This window comes from Lipotes vexillifer, unplaced genomic scaffold (assembly GCF_000442215.2).
Source record: "Lipotes vexillifer unplaced genomic scaffold, Lipotes_vexillifer_v1.1 scaffold1067, whole genome shotgun sequence".
Classification (NCBI taxonomy): Eukaryota; Metazoa; Chordata; class Mammalia; order Artiodactyla; family Lipotidae; genus Lipotes; species Lipotes vexillifer.
In genome coordinates, this window is record NW_006775205.1 from 1781368 (window position 1) to 1797407 (window position 16040).

The following is a 16040-nucleotide window of genomic DNA, read 5'->3' on the forward strand; positions in this document are numbered from 1 at the left end:
AAGAATTTCTGTAGTAACAGTGCCATTATACACATAGTGTTTTAAAGTTTAATTACTCTTTTGTTTTTAGAAAAAGCTAAGTAACTTTGTTATTTTAAATGAAATACTGTATAAAATAGATAACTAATAAGCACAGGGAACTCTACTCAATACTCTGTAATGGCCTATATGGGAAAAGAATCTTAAAAAAAAAAAAGAGTGGATATATGTATATGTATAACTGATTCACTTTGCTGTACACCTGAAACTAACAACATTGTAAATCAACTATACTCCAATAAAAATTTTAAAAAAAGAAATACTAAACTTATATATATAATAACATTTAAAGCTTCGTTTCAGCAGTGTTTTTTAATTAGTTGTATTTGATACACGAATATTATTTTAATGTAAGGTAAAATGGTATCAATTACTATAATATTTGCTATTAACTTTAATTCAGGAGGTCTTTTAGGATCTTGCCTTTTGTAGTAAACATCATTTATTACTGTAGTTTTGGTTTGGGAAGTGCTGATTATTCTTATAAAGAGAATGCTGGATAGGGAAGAGTTTACTATACAGGAGAGTTTTGTAAGTTATGTTATGTCCTTGAGCTCTGCAGCCGTAGATATCCCCGCTCTAACACCCTACCTTCCCAATGGGTATGCCTGAATTTTATTTTCATAGTTAAGTAGCATATTTCTTTTGTTTGACCAAGTCAGTGGATCATTATAGGCTCTTAAATTTGAGGAGCAAATTTAAAGTGAAAAATGAAAATATAAACTGAAAAATGATATAAACTGCAGGTCTGAATTAGGAAAATTTTAACTAGGGTGATCTACCATGATTAATATTATCTGTTTAACTTTACTTGCTTTGACCATTTATCTGTTCATTTGTCCTATTTTAAGGGTTATAAATCTATTACAGTATAATTACAGTATAGCATAATAAATGTTATGTTCAGGTAAGTATAGGGGTTTTATGGAGAGGGTGGTATTGGCTTCCCCAAAAGAAATGTTTCAGCTTGAGATTTGAATAAAAATAATACAAGCAAGTAGTTACAGGATCCTTTTTTTGTGGTATTCATAAGTATAAATTCATTTGATTCTCATTATGACCTAACGGAATTGGTACAATTATCCTTACTTTATAGAAGGCAAGTAACTTGCCTGAAGTTATACAGATAGTAAATGGTAGAGGCAGGATTCAAACCCAGGCAAGTGGCTTTGATTGTGTTTTTTTTTTTTTTTTTTTTTTTAACATCTTTATTGGGGTATAATTGCTTTACAATGGTGTGTTAGTTTCTGCTTTATAACAGAGTGAGTCAGTTATACATATATATATAGGTTTTTGTTTTTGTTTTTTGTTTCGGTACGCAGGCCTCTCACTGTTGTGGCCTCTCCCGTTGCGGAGCACAGGCTCCGGACGCGCAGGCTCAGCGGCCATGGCTCACGGGCCTAGCCGCTCCGCGGCATGTGGGATCCTCCCGGACCGGGGCCGAACCCGCGTCCCCTGCATTGGCAGGCAGACCCTCAACCACTGCGCCACCAGGGAAGCCCTGATTGTGCTTTTAATGCACTCTGTGTCATCTCTCCTCAGTGAGTTGTTAAGGGAATGTTATAGGCAGATGGGATGACGTGTGTGAAGGCCTAGAAGTTAAAGAGTGCCTGTTGTGTTTAAAAACTTCAGGTCCACATGACTAAAGAATTGAGGTGGAGAGATAAGGGATAAATCTGGGGGGAAGAAATTAAGGGCCAATTCATGTAAGGCCTTGTATAAACAATATTTTAAAAATTGTCCCTTACCCAAAGATCATGGTGAACCACTAAAGGTGAGATTTATGTCTTATAAAGATCACTGTTACTCAGGAAATGAATTGCAGGCAGGCATACTAGTTTGAAGACTGTTAACAGTAATGTAGGATTGAGATGAGTGCAGTCTGAACAAGATAATGATGGTGGATATGGAAAGAAGTGATGGATTTGAGAAGTATTTAAGAATTAGTAACAAGGAGAAGAGTGAGTCAAGAATGTATCCTAGGTCTTTTGGTTTGGACAGCTGGGTAGATGGCAGCGAAATTTATGGAGGTAGCACAGGAGGAGGAATTTGGGTAATGATTGGTTAGTTCCCTTTTGGCCATTTTGAGTTTGGGAAGCCTGTGGACCATTCAAGAGGAAATGTCTTATGGCAGTTTTATATATGAATCTGAAACTTAGAAAATAGTTGAACCAGCTTATAAACGGTAAGTTTTGTGACTGGATAAGGTTGTGCAGGGAGTGTGTATAGAGACAACATATCTTGGACAAAAATCCTTGAGAAAGTAAACATTTAAGGGATGGGCAGAATATATTTTTACTAATGCTGAATATTTTGTGTTTCATTTTAGAATGATGCTGAAACACTACAGAAGTGTCTTATTTTGTGCTATGAACTGTTGAAACAGATGTGCACTTCAACAGGTATAGGTGCAACCATGAATGGCATCATTGAATCTTTGGTATGTTGGTGCACTTTGAGGCTTTATTTTAGCTCGCGCCTTCATCATTTTATAAGTAATATGTTCCTTGGGGTTCAAAAGAATGAAAAGACGATTTTAAACATCTGATAAATATAAATGGTAAAAAAGAAAAAATAATACAGTGGCTGCTTCATATTGTGAGGATTAGATTAAGATAATGCATGTAAAGGACCTGGTATATAAGTTATAATTATTCCTTTAGAAAGTTTGAAAAAATTATTTTATGCTGGAAAGAGATGCAGAATATCTTCATTTTTTGAATAGTAAGAGGAAATACTGAGATACATAAGGAATATTTAAGTACCAGAATCTTGCTGTGTAGAAAGACTGAGAAGGTTACATTGTAAGCCCTGTGAAGGGAATTTGTTTATTATTATATGTTTAAGGACTTTACTAAAGTCACCCTTCATAGGTAATCTCCATTTTACTGACGAGAGGGATATAAATACCACAAGCCTTTAGAACCACATTGTCTGATAGAAATATAATGCAAACCACATGTAACTTTAAATTTTCTAGTAGCCACAATTAAAAATTAAAAAGAAATGTGAAATTAATTCTAATATATATTAATTTAAATATATTTTAATATATTTAACCCAGTATACCCCAACTATTATAATTTCATCATTTAATCAATATTTTATTGAGATATTTTACATTCTATTCTTCATACTAAGTCTTAAAGCACATTTTAATCTGGACTAGTCATATTTCAAGTGTTCAGTAGCCACATGTGGTTAATGGTGACAGTATTAGACATGCAGCTTTAGAGTATTCTTTTTAATAGTGCTACTTATCCAAAGCAAATTTTGAATGTATCCAACCTCTTCCAGGATTCTCCCCAAATTGTTTTTACTTGGGATTAGTGAAAAACAGCCAATGAATGTGATCTAAAATCTAGTTCCTTGGATTGTCATGAGTTTCTAAATATAGTAAAGAAAACCAATTATTGTTTATAACAGTCCAGAGCTGATTAAAACTAGATCTGTTAAACCGTTAGAATTTAGTTTTATTTTTAACAAAGCAGATGTCTCTAGTGAAAAGTGATACTTTTAAAGTTCTGCTTGTATACTTTATGTCTGGTTCTATTGCAAGAGAATGATAAATGATGGTATAATTAATTGCACAATTGAAGTAGTAAATATGAAGACTTACATATATATTTGGGGAAACACAATACTGAGGGAAGAAAGAACACAAAATTGAATGGTCATAATGTTTTTAAGTATATAAAAACAATCTGTCTAAAGATTGAAAGAGACTATAGAGGGATGTAAATGAGTAAGGTATTTAAATATAGGAGTTATAATATTTTAATGAAATTACTGTGCTTTAAATAAAAATCATATATTAAGTGAACAAATATTTATTGAACATCTATACACCCAGTGCTGGGGATAGAGTGTACATGGTGTACAGAACACATACAGACTGCCCTTTTTGGATCTTCCTGTCAAGTGAGGGGGGGCATCAATCAAATAAACAAGTGAAAGCTTATGCCATTGATAATTGCTATGAAGAAGAGGTTTATGGTCATATGTGAATTTATGATAATGAGATTTCATCTGTTTATGGAAGGTGACCTTGAGGTCATGTTTTGAGTAGATGTTAACTATGTGACAAAGAGGGAAGAATGATCTAGACCTACTCTCTTCAGTATGGTAGCCACCAGCCACATGTGGATATTAAAAACCTGTGGCTATTAAATCTAGTCCAAATATATATATATTTATACATATTTATAAATGTAGAGCTACATTGGGTTTCAAACACTTAGTACAGACAACAGAGATTATCTCAGTTTTTTATAAACATGAAAAAAGCCACAGCTAAAAAACAAATCTCAATTTTTTAACATTGATTACATGTTGTATTGATAATATTTTGTCTGTATTGAGTAAAATAAAATGTATTAAAATTTCATCTTTTTCTTTTCACTTTAATGTGGCTACTAAAAAAATTTTAAATGACATACTTGGCTTTGCATTATATTTCTAGTGGACAGCACTGAATGGGAGGCATTGAAATAAGCTCAGTTGAATAAACAGAGAGCAAGAGATAGCATGGTATAAGGTGATACTGGGAAAGACTACACAATGAGGTGTATCATATATTATGTTAAGGGGTTTTATCTTTTCTGTGAGCATTGGGAAGCCATTGAGTCAGTTTTGGCAGGTGGAGGGAAGGTATCTCATGATCAGACTATATTTTGCTCTGACTGTATTCTTCTGTTTTACTGATTTAATATTTACCTTTTTTTAAACCAAAAGTTGACTTTTTTGGGTTAATAGACTACATGGAAATGAAGTAGGTCTGTGAAATCATACAGAAATTTGCATTTTTTAAATATACTATTGTAAATTTCTTATCCTAGTCAAAATTATTTTAATTTCTAATTCATTTTAGATTCTTCCTGGAATAATAAGTGTTCATCCTATAGTAAGAAATCTGGCTGTTTTGTGCTTGGGATGCTGTGGACTACAGAATCAGGATTTTGCAAGTAAACACTTTGTATTACTATTGCAGGTAGGATTTATCTTGCGATTAAAATCTTGATTATACTTCTTGAGATAAATAATCTGTGGTGATTTTGCTAGTATTATTAAGTTTAATTGATTCCAGGGCTTGTTGATGATGATGATTATGGATGACTTTTTTTTTTTTTTCCTTGCGTTATGTGGGCCTCTCACTGTTGTGGCCTCTCCCATTTGCGGAGCACAGGCTCCGGACGCGCAGGCTCAGTGGCCATGGCTCACGGGCCCAGCCGCTCCGCGGCATGTGGGATCTTCCCGAAACGGGGCACGAACCCGCGTCTCCTGCATCGGCAGGCGGACTCTCAAGCACTGCGCCACCAGGGAAGCCCATGGATGACTTTTAAGGGCTCAGTTTTTATGTTTTGATTTTTTTGTTATTAAAACTTTTTTGTAGAAGAAAGATGAAATGTCAATTATTTAAGGTATTTAAAAAATTAATCATATAGCAAATATTTATTGAGTGTATATTATATGCCCAGCATTATTATAGACCTTAGAAAACAATAAGGTAGGTAATGAAAAACATAAAAGTTGCTGTCCTGATGGAGCTTACATTTTAGAAGAGGAAATACACAATGAAAAATAAACAATATGTAGTATGTCAGATGGAAAAAAATGAAGCAGAGAAGGGGAATGAGGACTGGAAATAGGGAAAGGGAGCAGTTTGGTTTAGAAAGACCTCACTAATAAGTCAAAATTTGGGCTGTTACCAGAGGGAAGTGAGAATGAACCATGTAGATCTGGGTAAGAGGTTTCCAAAGAGAGGGAAGAGCAGGGGAAGGGGTCCATCAGTAGGACTTTGCTTCACATATTAAAGGAGCGGGAGCTCATATGGCTAGGCCAGATTGAGCAAAGGGGAGAATAGTAGGAGAAATGATTTGCAGGCAGCTGGTCATCCATGTCTTCTAGGGATTTCTAGTCTGTAAAGATGTAGCCTTCACAGTGAATGAGATGGGAAGGAACTGGTAGTTTTTATTTTCTTTTTTTAAAAATAATTTATCTATTTGGTTGTGTCGGGTCTTAGTAGCGGCACGTGGGATCTTTTATTGTGGCGTGGGCTCTTCATTGCAGCATGCAGCCTTCTCTCTAGTTGTGGTGTGTGGGCGTTGGAGCACACGGGCTCTCTAATTGTGGCCTGAGGGTTCTAGAACACAAGGGCTTAGTTGCCCCGCGGCATGTGGGATCTTCGTTCCCCAACCAGGGATCAAACCTGCATCCCCTGCATTGGAAGGTGGATTCTTAACCACTAGGACACCAGGGAAGTCCCAGAATTGGAAGATATTGAGTAGGGGATTTTTATGCTGTGACTGGATATAGTGTTGGTTAGACCATGGGTTGGTTGGCAAACCTTTTCTCTAAAGGTCTAGAGAGTAAATATTGTAGACTTTGCAGGCCGTATGGTCTGTCTCAACTACTGCTTTGCTGTGGTAGTATGAAAACATCCATAGATGATACATAATTGAATAAGCACAGTTGTAGATCAGTAAAACTTGTATTTATGGACACTGATACTTAAATTTCTTATAATTTTAGCATATAATAATGAGATATTATTTTTTAACCATTGAAAAATGTACAATTATTCCTAACTTGGAGGCTGTATAAAAACAGGCAACAAACTGGCCCATGAGTCATAGTTTGCAGATCCCTTATAGTAACTATAGGGATACAGTATGGAAGGAAGGATACTCATAAGGAAGCTATTGCAGTAATCCAGGAAAGAGGTGATAATGACCTGGACCAGTGTTGTGATTATTGGGGTCATGAGAAGTGATGGTAATTTAAGTTTGAAGACAATGTCTATAGAATTTGCTGATAAATTTGATGTGGCGTGTGAAAGAAAGAAGTGGAAGAAAACAGGATTTTGGCCAGAATAACTGGAAAGATGGAATTGCCCTTTCCTGTGATGGGGAAAACAGAATAACAGGTTTTACGGCAGGTAGGTGAGGTAAGGAGTTCAGTTTTGGACATGGTAAGTTTGAAGTTTGAGGTACAAGTGGATATATTGAATAGGCATTTTTAAGTGGGTTTGGAGATAGGAGAGAGGCCCAGGCTGGGGAGAGGAATCTGGAAATCTTTATAATAGTATCCAATGCCTAGAAACTGGATGTTACCTGACAAATGAGTATAGTTTGAGAGGAGATCTCAACTTTATAGTTGCCTAGGCTTCAGGCAACATTTAAGGTAAGGGAGATGAAGAGGAACCAGTAAAGACCAAGGTGAAGTAGATAGGGGAGAGTGTGATGTCGTAGAAGGCAAGTGAAGATGGTATTTTAGAGAGGCCAGGGTGACCTAACTGTCTAATGCTGGTGACAGGTTGATAAGGATTCATTGTTGACCATTTTTGGCAAGTAAGGAAGTGTTCGGTGACTTTCATGTGCCCTAGTTTATGCACAGGGCAAAGCCTATTGGAGTGGTCCAAAGAGAATTATGGGAGAGGAATTGGAGACAGCCAGTGTATACTACTCTTTCAAGATTTTATTTTGTTAGGAGTAATGGAGAAATGGAGTGGTAGCAAGAGAAGATATGGGGTAAAAAGAGTTTTTGGTTTGGTTTGAATTATTTTAGGATGGAGAAAATTACAGCCTGTTTGAATCCTAATGAGAATGACCCATTTGAAAGGAAAAAACTGAATATAGGGAAGAGAGGGCAGTTGCTAGAGTGCTACTGAGTAGACAAGAGGGGATTAAGTCTAGTGTATCAGTAGAATGCATTTGACTTTTTAACTCCTTTGGACATCTGTTTTTAACATTTGGGCCTAGCTTTATTTGGAAAATATACTTCCCTCCACCTCCCCATGTAAAAAGACAGTGTGATTCATGTAGCCTCTTGGTGTTGTCAAACGTAATGGGATAAAAAAGCTGCAAGGAATTTTAGTGCAAATTGCTTGCCAACAGGTGAATGGGAGTGCTTTGCACGTTCAACTTGAAAATAACACATGGCAACATGGATGATCATTTTTATGAAGATTATATTAAAAGACTTAACCAATAGTTGAATTTTCCCCCAACATAAAATCCTTATCTTGAAGCATCCTTTAATGTTGCATATGACATTGCCAAGAAAAAGAAAACATACAATTAGGGAGAACTTGGGGAAGTCATGTGTTCTGGAAATGGTCAAACTGTTTGTGACTTGTATCAAAGGAAGAAAATTAAAACCATACTTTTGTCAAAAGGCAGTCCTCAGAAATTTCATTTTGTTGTAATTTCCTTTTTTGGAGTACTTGACATCTAATCAGTTCATTTAATGTACAAGGATTAAATTCCTGACAATGCTTTGTTTATATTTATCATCCTATGCTTGTTATCAGAGAAAATTTTCTATTATTGTGAGATCCTTTTGGAAACTTAGAATGTCAAGTATTATCTTTAAAATGGTGTACAGTTTCTTTTCAAACGAACTGGAAGAAAAATCTTGGTACTTTGTCCAGATGAATCATTTACAGTGGCCATACATCTGGTTTTGCTCCAGGATGAATGAATGAATCTCCCTGTGTTATACAAAGTCATTACTATTTATATCAGCAGGTACTGGCATCAGTGATTCTGGTAGTAATTCTAAAGGGAGTCTTGTTTACTATTGTGAAATCTATTGGCTTTATAGGTGCCCAGGAAATAAAATACTACATTTTCAAAGAGGTTTTGCTCAGAAATTAAACCAGTAAGTTCTCTATTTCAATTTCCTGGTTTTCTAGAGGATGGGTCATTAAATGCTAGATTGACCTCTGGTCATTACTTTTTATTTAAGTGGAAGAAAAATCTTACTAGAAAATTTCATAGTGAAGGGTTCATTTATGTCTAGCTTATTAAGTATAGCACTTTTTACTCTACAAATGAGGTAAAATGTTCATTAAGATGCCCTATATACCATTATGAATACTTCTGAAAAATTGTATTGAGAAGTTGTTGTTTTCAAGTAGAGGAGATTAGACAACTATATAAAATTTCTAGTACTGCAGCAAAAGAAATACCATAGAACTCTTTCCAAAGGCACATAAATTCACTTGACTTTTAAAGATGAAATGTGGATTTCGATCCTTTTAATTTTTGCTGACATAACATCAATAATAAGTGTTTTGGTCATTTCAGACAGAAGAAATTAATATGAATTTAATGCTTACAAGAGTCCTGGAGCATTAGGAAGTTATTTAATACTAACTCATACCCCATTTGACGGAGTTGTAGGATCCTTGATACTGTTTGCTCCTATATAATTTCTGTAGTGAAAAAGAGTTGTCAAAATCAAGTTCATGTGAAAAATAAATGAATGTTTCTTATCAAGACCATTCCATAATTTTACCTTAATTTCAAATCAAAACAGTTCATAGCAGCCTTGTCATAGAATTAAAATTTAAAAAAATTAAAGTTTAGGGGCTTTTCTGGTGGCGCAGTGGTTGAGAGTCCGCCTGCCGATGCAGGGAACACGGGTTCGTGCCCTGGTCCGGGAAGATCCCACATGCCGCAAAGCGGTTAGGCCCGTGAGCCATGGCCGCTGAGCCTGCGCGTCCGGAGCCTGTGCTCCACAACGGGAGAGGCCACGACAGTGAGAGGCCCGCGTACCGCAAAAAAAAAAAAAAAAAAATGTGAATGATACCAGATACAGATGCAGTAAAATAAATTGTGTGTGGAATTTTGCCTATATTTTGAATGTTATTCTGAGGTGGGCTCTTATTAGGTCCTCAAAGGGGTTCGCAATCAAAAGAATTTAACCACTGAATAGATTCAATTATTTATCTTTATAAAGGTATTTTCAGAGCTATCATTGGAAGATTTTAGATTAAGGGAAAAGAGCAGTATTTTGGGGGAATAAGAAATCAGTTTTTTTTTTAATCAAGTTTTAGTAATAGAAATTGACTTAAAAAATATATCCACACTTGTTAGAAAGGCAGGAGGGGAAATTATTTCATTTAGAAATCTTTCTTAAATAAATATCCAATATTGAGAGCTATTGCTAGCCAGTGAGGGACTGAGAAGGACAAGGAAAACCAAGATGCTGTTGAGAGTAGCATGTTTAGAATTTGTAGAGAATAGTCATGACAGTACATTCTTCTAAATAAGCATTTGGCTTTGGCAGATTTGCAAGTTTTGCCATAAGAAAATATGTAATAGATGTGTCTTGAAATTTCCTTCGAAGTTTTGTAATTTTGAGCCATTTTTCTCAATTCATTCATTTGACCAACTTGAGGGTGATTTTTCTTCAGTCTGTGGGCTAAGCTGTATAGCCAAGTAGCTTATCAGTGATCAAAATTTAAGTGTATTAAAAAATATAGTAAATCTTTTCATAGTAGAAATATTCAGCTCTAATTTTTTCATGGCTTTGAAATTTGGTATGTAAGAATTTGGTTTTTTTAAGTCAGGATAGATTCATACAAGCTGCTGGGTTTTATGGATTCAGGATAGACTCATAGAAACTGTTGGGTTTTATGGTTCACTTTTATAAAGAAGTCCAGTTCAATCAAAACTGAATTCACTGTTAATGAAATCTGAATTTATTGAGCTAATAAGAGAAAAATTTCTTTAATGAAACTTGATAACCTAGAAGAGTACTGAGGTTCCAGTGAATGCTTTTCATTGGTTAGAATGTAATGTTTTTATCTTGATAGATGGCCCCAAACAATTGCAATATATTGAACAGTTTTTCTAGATCTTAAAAAAAATAATAAAATAATAATTAAACATATACTTTTTTGTATATAAAAGGAACAAATAATATAATTCAGCTTGACTTTAGTTCAGGGAATTTTTCTGACTGAAGACAGAATTTTTCTGAAGGAAATATAAAAGTGTCATGGTATAAATAAAAAAAATAACTAAAATAAATTTTAAGTTTTAAAAGATATTTATATAGACTTGACACTGTTGTTGCAATTAGATTAATAATAAGATATGTTAATTTTATGTAGCATAAACAATAAAAATATACCTAATTTGCTTTTGGTGGGGGATGTTTCGATTTAGGTTTTGCAAATTGATGATGTGACAATAAAAATAAGTGCTTTAAAGGCAATCTTTGACCAACTGATGGCATTTGGATTTCAACCATTTAAAACGAAAAAAATCAAAGCTATTCAAAGTGAAGGTGCAGAAGTAAACACTAATGAAGAGCAAGAGTCAAAAGAATCTGAAGAAGAGGCTGATACAGCCAAGAATGTTCTAAAACTACTTTCTGATTTTTTAGATAGTGAGGTAAGAAATAATCATAGCCCAATTATTGTGAAAGGTAATTGTCAGCATATATATGTTTATCCTCTTTGTATTTTTTAGGCTGAAGTTTAAACTTGGCTAACTTTTTTTAAAATTTGCCTTTTGAATATTATAATTAAATCCTACTTTCACTTCTAATATACCTAATTTCTCACTATCAAATTACATTGTGTAGAGAATTGAAGTGTAAACAAAAATGAAATGACTACTGGGGGGGTTATTTTTTCATCTTTTTTCTCTGTCTTTGTGATCTGTGACTTACAAGTTTCCCCCCCCCAAGGGTCTTAAGAAATAATTTAAAATAATCTTACATTGGGTGGGTGGAAGTTCTAATATATGATATGTGATTAGATCTCTTTCCTTAGGGTACTCATGAACTACATTTTTATAGCATATGTAAACATTTAAATTATAAAATTTTTATATTTTTTTGTTGAGGTGAAATTGACATTACATTAACAATTTTAGAGTGAACAATTCATTGACATTTAGTACATTAAAAATATAGTGCAACCACTGCCTCTGATTTTTAAAACATTTTCATTATCCCAGAAGGAAACTACCCATTAAGCAGTTGCTCCCTATTTCCCCTACCACCAGCCCCTAACAACCACCAATTTGCATTTTGTCTCTATGGATGTAACTCTTCTGGATATTTCCTATAAATGGAATCAGAAAATATGTAGCTTTGTGTCTGCTTTCTTTCACTTAGCTTGTTTTCAAGACTGTTGTGGCTTATATCACAAGCCTTCTTATGGCAGAATAATATTCCATTTTATGTATATACCAGAATTTGTTTAGCCATTCATCCATTGAAAGATATTTGGGCTGTTTCCACCTTTTGGCTGTTGTGAATAGTGCTGCTATGATGTATTTGTCTGAGTAGCTATTTTCAATTCTTTGGGGTATATTTCTAGAAGTGGGGTTACTAGGTCATATATTAATCCTTTTTTGTTGTTTTTAGGATTTTACCCCTGATCCCTATCCCAACTAGTTAATTAATACATCCTCACATATTTATCTTTTTTTTTTTTTTTTTTGAGTGAGAACATTTAAGTTCTCAGCAAATTTCAGTAATACAGTAGTATTATCAGCTAGTCACCATGTTTTACATTTGGTGTCTAGAACTTATTCTTTTTTTTCTTTTCTTTTTTTTTTTTTAGGTATAATAGAACTGATAGTATACCCTTTTCCATATTTCACCCACCCACCAGTCTGTGGCAACCATTTTTTCTACTCTGTTTCTATGAGTTTGACTTTTAAAAAGATTCTGCTTATAAGTCATATCATGCAGTATTTGTCTGTCTTTGTCAGGCTGTTTCACTTAGCATAATGTTCTCAGGGTCTACCCCTGTTGTTGCAAATGGCAGGATTTCCTTCTTTTTATGGCTGAATAATATTGCACTATATATCTCACATCTTCTTTATTCATTCATTGATGGACACGTGGGTTGTTTCCATATCTTATTAGCTCTTGTAAATAATGCTACAATGAACATGGGCATGCAGATATCTCTTCGAGATTCTATTTTCATTTCCTTTGGATATATACCCCAAAATTGGATTGTGTTTTTAATTTTTTGAGGAACTTCATTCTGCCTTCCAAAATGAGTGTACCAGTTTACATTCCCACCAACACTGCCCTAAGGTTCCCTTTTCTCCACATCCTTACCAACACTTTTCTCGTGTCTTTTTGATAAAGCCATTCTAACAGTGTGAGGTGATATCTCATTGTAGTTTTGATTTGCGTTTCCCTGATGATTAGTGATGTTGAGCAGCTTTTCATGTATCTGTCAGCCATTTGTATGTCTTCTTTGGAAAAATGTTTATCAATTCCTGTGACCATTTTTTAATCAAATTATTTGCTTTTTGCTATTGTGTTATATGAATTCTTTATATGTAATTTTGGATATTAATCCCTTATCAGATATATAATTTGCAAATATTTTCTCCCATTCCATAGGTTGCTTTTTCATTTTGTTGATAGTTTCCTTTGCTGTGCAGAAGGTTTTCAGTTTGATATAGTCCCATGTGTTTTTTTTTGCTTTTGTTACCTATGTTAAGGAGCTTATTATCCTGTTTTTTGTAGGCGTTTCATGATTTCATGTGGTAATTTCTTTAACTTTTTGAGGACTTGCCAAACTGTTTTCCATAGCAGCTGAACCATTTTACATTCCCACCAACAAAGAACAGAGTTCCATCCTTATCAACACTTGTTATTTTAAAATAATTTTGTTTTATTAATAAGAAAAAATTGTTAGTAAAAATTTTAGCCATCTTGTTTTGAATTGCCTTTCCCTAATAACTAATGATGAGTAGTATCTACATGTGCTTTTTGGCTATTTTTATACCTTGTTTGGAGAAATATGTATTCAAATCCTTTGCTCATTTTTAAATTGGGGTGTCCTTCGGAATTCTTTATTCTGGGTAGTAGATCCTTATCAGATAACCGATATGCAAATATTTTCTCCTATAGTTTGTCTTTTCAGTTTGTTAATAATGTCCTTAGATTTTTAAAAAGTTTTAAATTTTGATGAAGACTAATTTATCTTTCCTTTTGCTGCTTGTGCTTTTGATGTTATATCTAAGAATACATTGCCGAATCAAAAGTCATGAAAATTTATCTCTGTGTTTTCTTCTAAAAGTTTTACTCCTTTAGCTTTTAATTTAGGTGGATTAGTGCATTTTCAGCTAATATTTGTACATGGTATGAGGTAGAGGTCCAACTTCATTGGTTTGCCTGTGGACATCCAGTTGTCTCAGCACCATTAGTTGAAGAGACTATTCTTTTCCTATTGAATTGTTTTAGCACCATTGTGGAGGGTGAGAGAATCAATTGATCATAGGAATATGGGTTTATTTCTAGACTCTCAATTCTTTTCCATTGTTTGTGTCCACCCTTGTGCCAGTACCTGACTGTTTTGATTCATGTAACTTCATAGTAAGTTTTGAAATCAGGAAGTTGAGTTTTCCAACTTTGGTTCTTTATTTTCAGTATTGTCTTGGCTATTTGGGGTATCTTGCAGTTCCTTATGAATTTGAGGGTTGGCTTTTCCATTTCTGGAAAAAAGTCTTGGAATTTTGATAGGGATTGCATTGAATATGTAGATTGCATTGGGCAGTATTGCCATCTTAATGTTATGTTTTCCAATCCATGAACTCGAATATCTTTACATTTATTTAGGTCATTTTTAATTTCTTTCAGAAATGGTATATAGTTTTCAGGGTACATGTTTTCTACTTCCTTGATTAAATTTATTCCTATATATTTTATTTTGGTTGCTATTGTAAATGGAATTGTTTTCCTAATTTCCTTTTTTTGGATTGTTCATTCTTGTTGTATAGAAACTCAACTGTTTTGTGTGTGGATTTGATTTCGTATCCTGCAACTTGGCTGCATTCATTTGTTAGCTCTTGTACAATAGTTTCCGTGTGTGTGTGTGTGTGTGTGTGTGTGTGTGTGTGTATTCTTTGGGATTTTTTCTATAAGACCAAGTCATCTGTGAAGAGACAGTTTTATTTCTTCCTTTGCAATTTGAATGTCTTTTATTTGTTTTTCTTGCCTAATTTCTCTGGCTAGAACTTGCTGTACAATCTTGAATAGCAGTGGGTAAAGCAGGCATCCTTGTCTTGTTTCTGATCTTAGGGGGAAAGTTTTCAGTCTTTAACCATTGAGTATGATGTAGATTCTTCATAAATGCCCTTTTTCATTTTGAAGAAGTTCTCTTCTGTTTTTTTTTCCAGTCATAAAAACATGTTTAATTTTGTCAAATGGTTTTTCTACATCAATTGAAATGATTATGTGATTTTTTTTTTTTTTTTGCGGTACACGGGCCTCTCACTGTTGTGGCCTCTCCCGTTGCGGAGCACAGGCTCCGGATGTGCAGGCTCAGCGGCCATGGCTCACGGGCCTAGCTGCTCCGTGGCATGCGGGATCTTCCCGGACTGGGGCACGAACCCGTGCCCCCTGCATTGGCAGGCGGACTCAACCACTGTGCCACCAGGGGAGCCCATGATTTTTTTTTTTAATTGCTATGGTACATTACATTACTTGATTTTCTTATGTTGAACCACCCTTGCATTCCTTGGATAAATCCCACTTGCTTATGGTGTATAATCTTTTTAATATGTTGTTGGATTCCATTTGCTAGTAATTTATTAAAGATTTTTACATCTGTATTCATAAGGGAAATTGGTCTGTAGTTTCCTTGTATTGGTCTTTGTCTGCCTTTTGCATCAGTGTAATACTGACCTCATAAACTGAGATAGGAGTTGTTTTCTCCTCTTCTATTATTTTGGAAGACTTTGAGAAAGATTGGTGTCAAGTCTTCTTTAAATATTTGGTAGAATTTACTAGTGAACACATCTGGTCTTGGACTTTTCTTTTGGAGAGGTTTCTGATTTACTTATTCAATCTGTTTATTTTTATAAGTCTATTCAGATCTTCTATTTCTTCTTGAGTCTATTTTTGTAATTTGTGTGTTTCTAGGAACTGGTTCATTTCATCTAGGTTGTTTAATTTGTTGGTATTCAGTTCTTATTCATTTATAATCCTTTTTATTTCTGTAAGGTCAGTTGTAATGTCCCTGCTTTTATTTCTGATTTTAGTTATTTGCATCTTCTTTTTTTCTTTGTTAGTCTAACTCAGGGTTTTTCAATTGTGTTCATCTTTTCAAAGAACCAACTTCTGGTTTCATTGATTCTCCCTGCCCCACCCCTGATTTTCTATCTCTTTTTTAGTTCTTTAAAGTGTAAAGTTATTGATTTGAGATTTTTTTTTTAAATGTAGGCATTTAC

At 34.4% G+C, this 16040-nt stretch overlaps 1 protein-coding gene across 1 annotated transcript in view; it reads left to right on the plus strand.

Annotated features, from left to right (window-relative positions):
* The window catches only part of NCAPG (non-SMC condensin I complex subunit G), a 47773-nt gene that overhangs the window by 21586 nt on the left and 10147 nt on the right, over positions 1–16040 (plus strand). The window contains exons 12-14 of the mRNA XM_007449825.1: positions 2369–2479; positions 4910–5029; positions 10998–11225. Coding sequence (XP_007449887.1) covers positions 2369–2479; positions 4910–5029; positions 10998–11225 — 459 coding nt within the window. The remainder of the gene's footprint in view (positions 1–2368; positions 2480–4909; positions 5030–10997; positions 11226–16040) is intronic.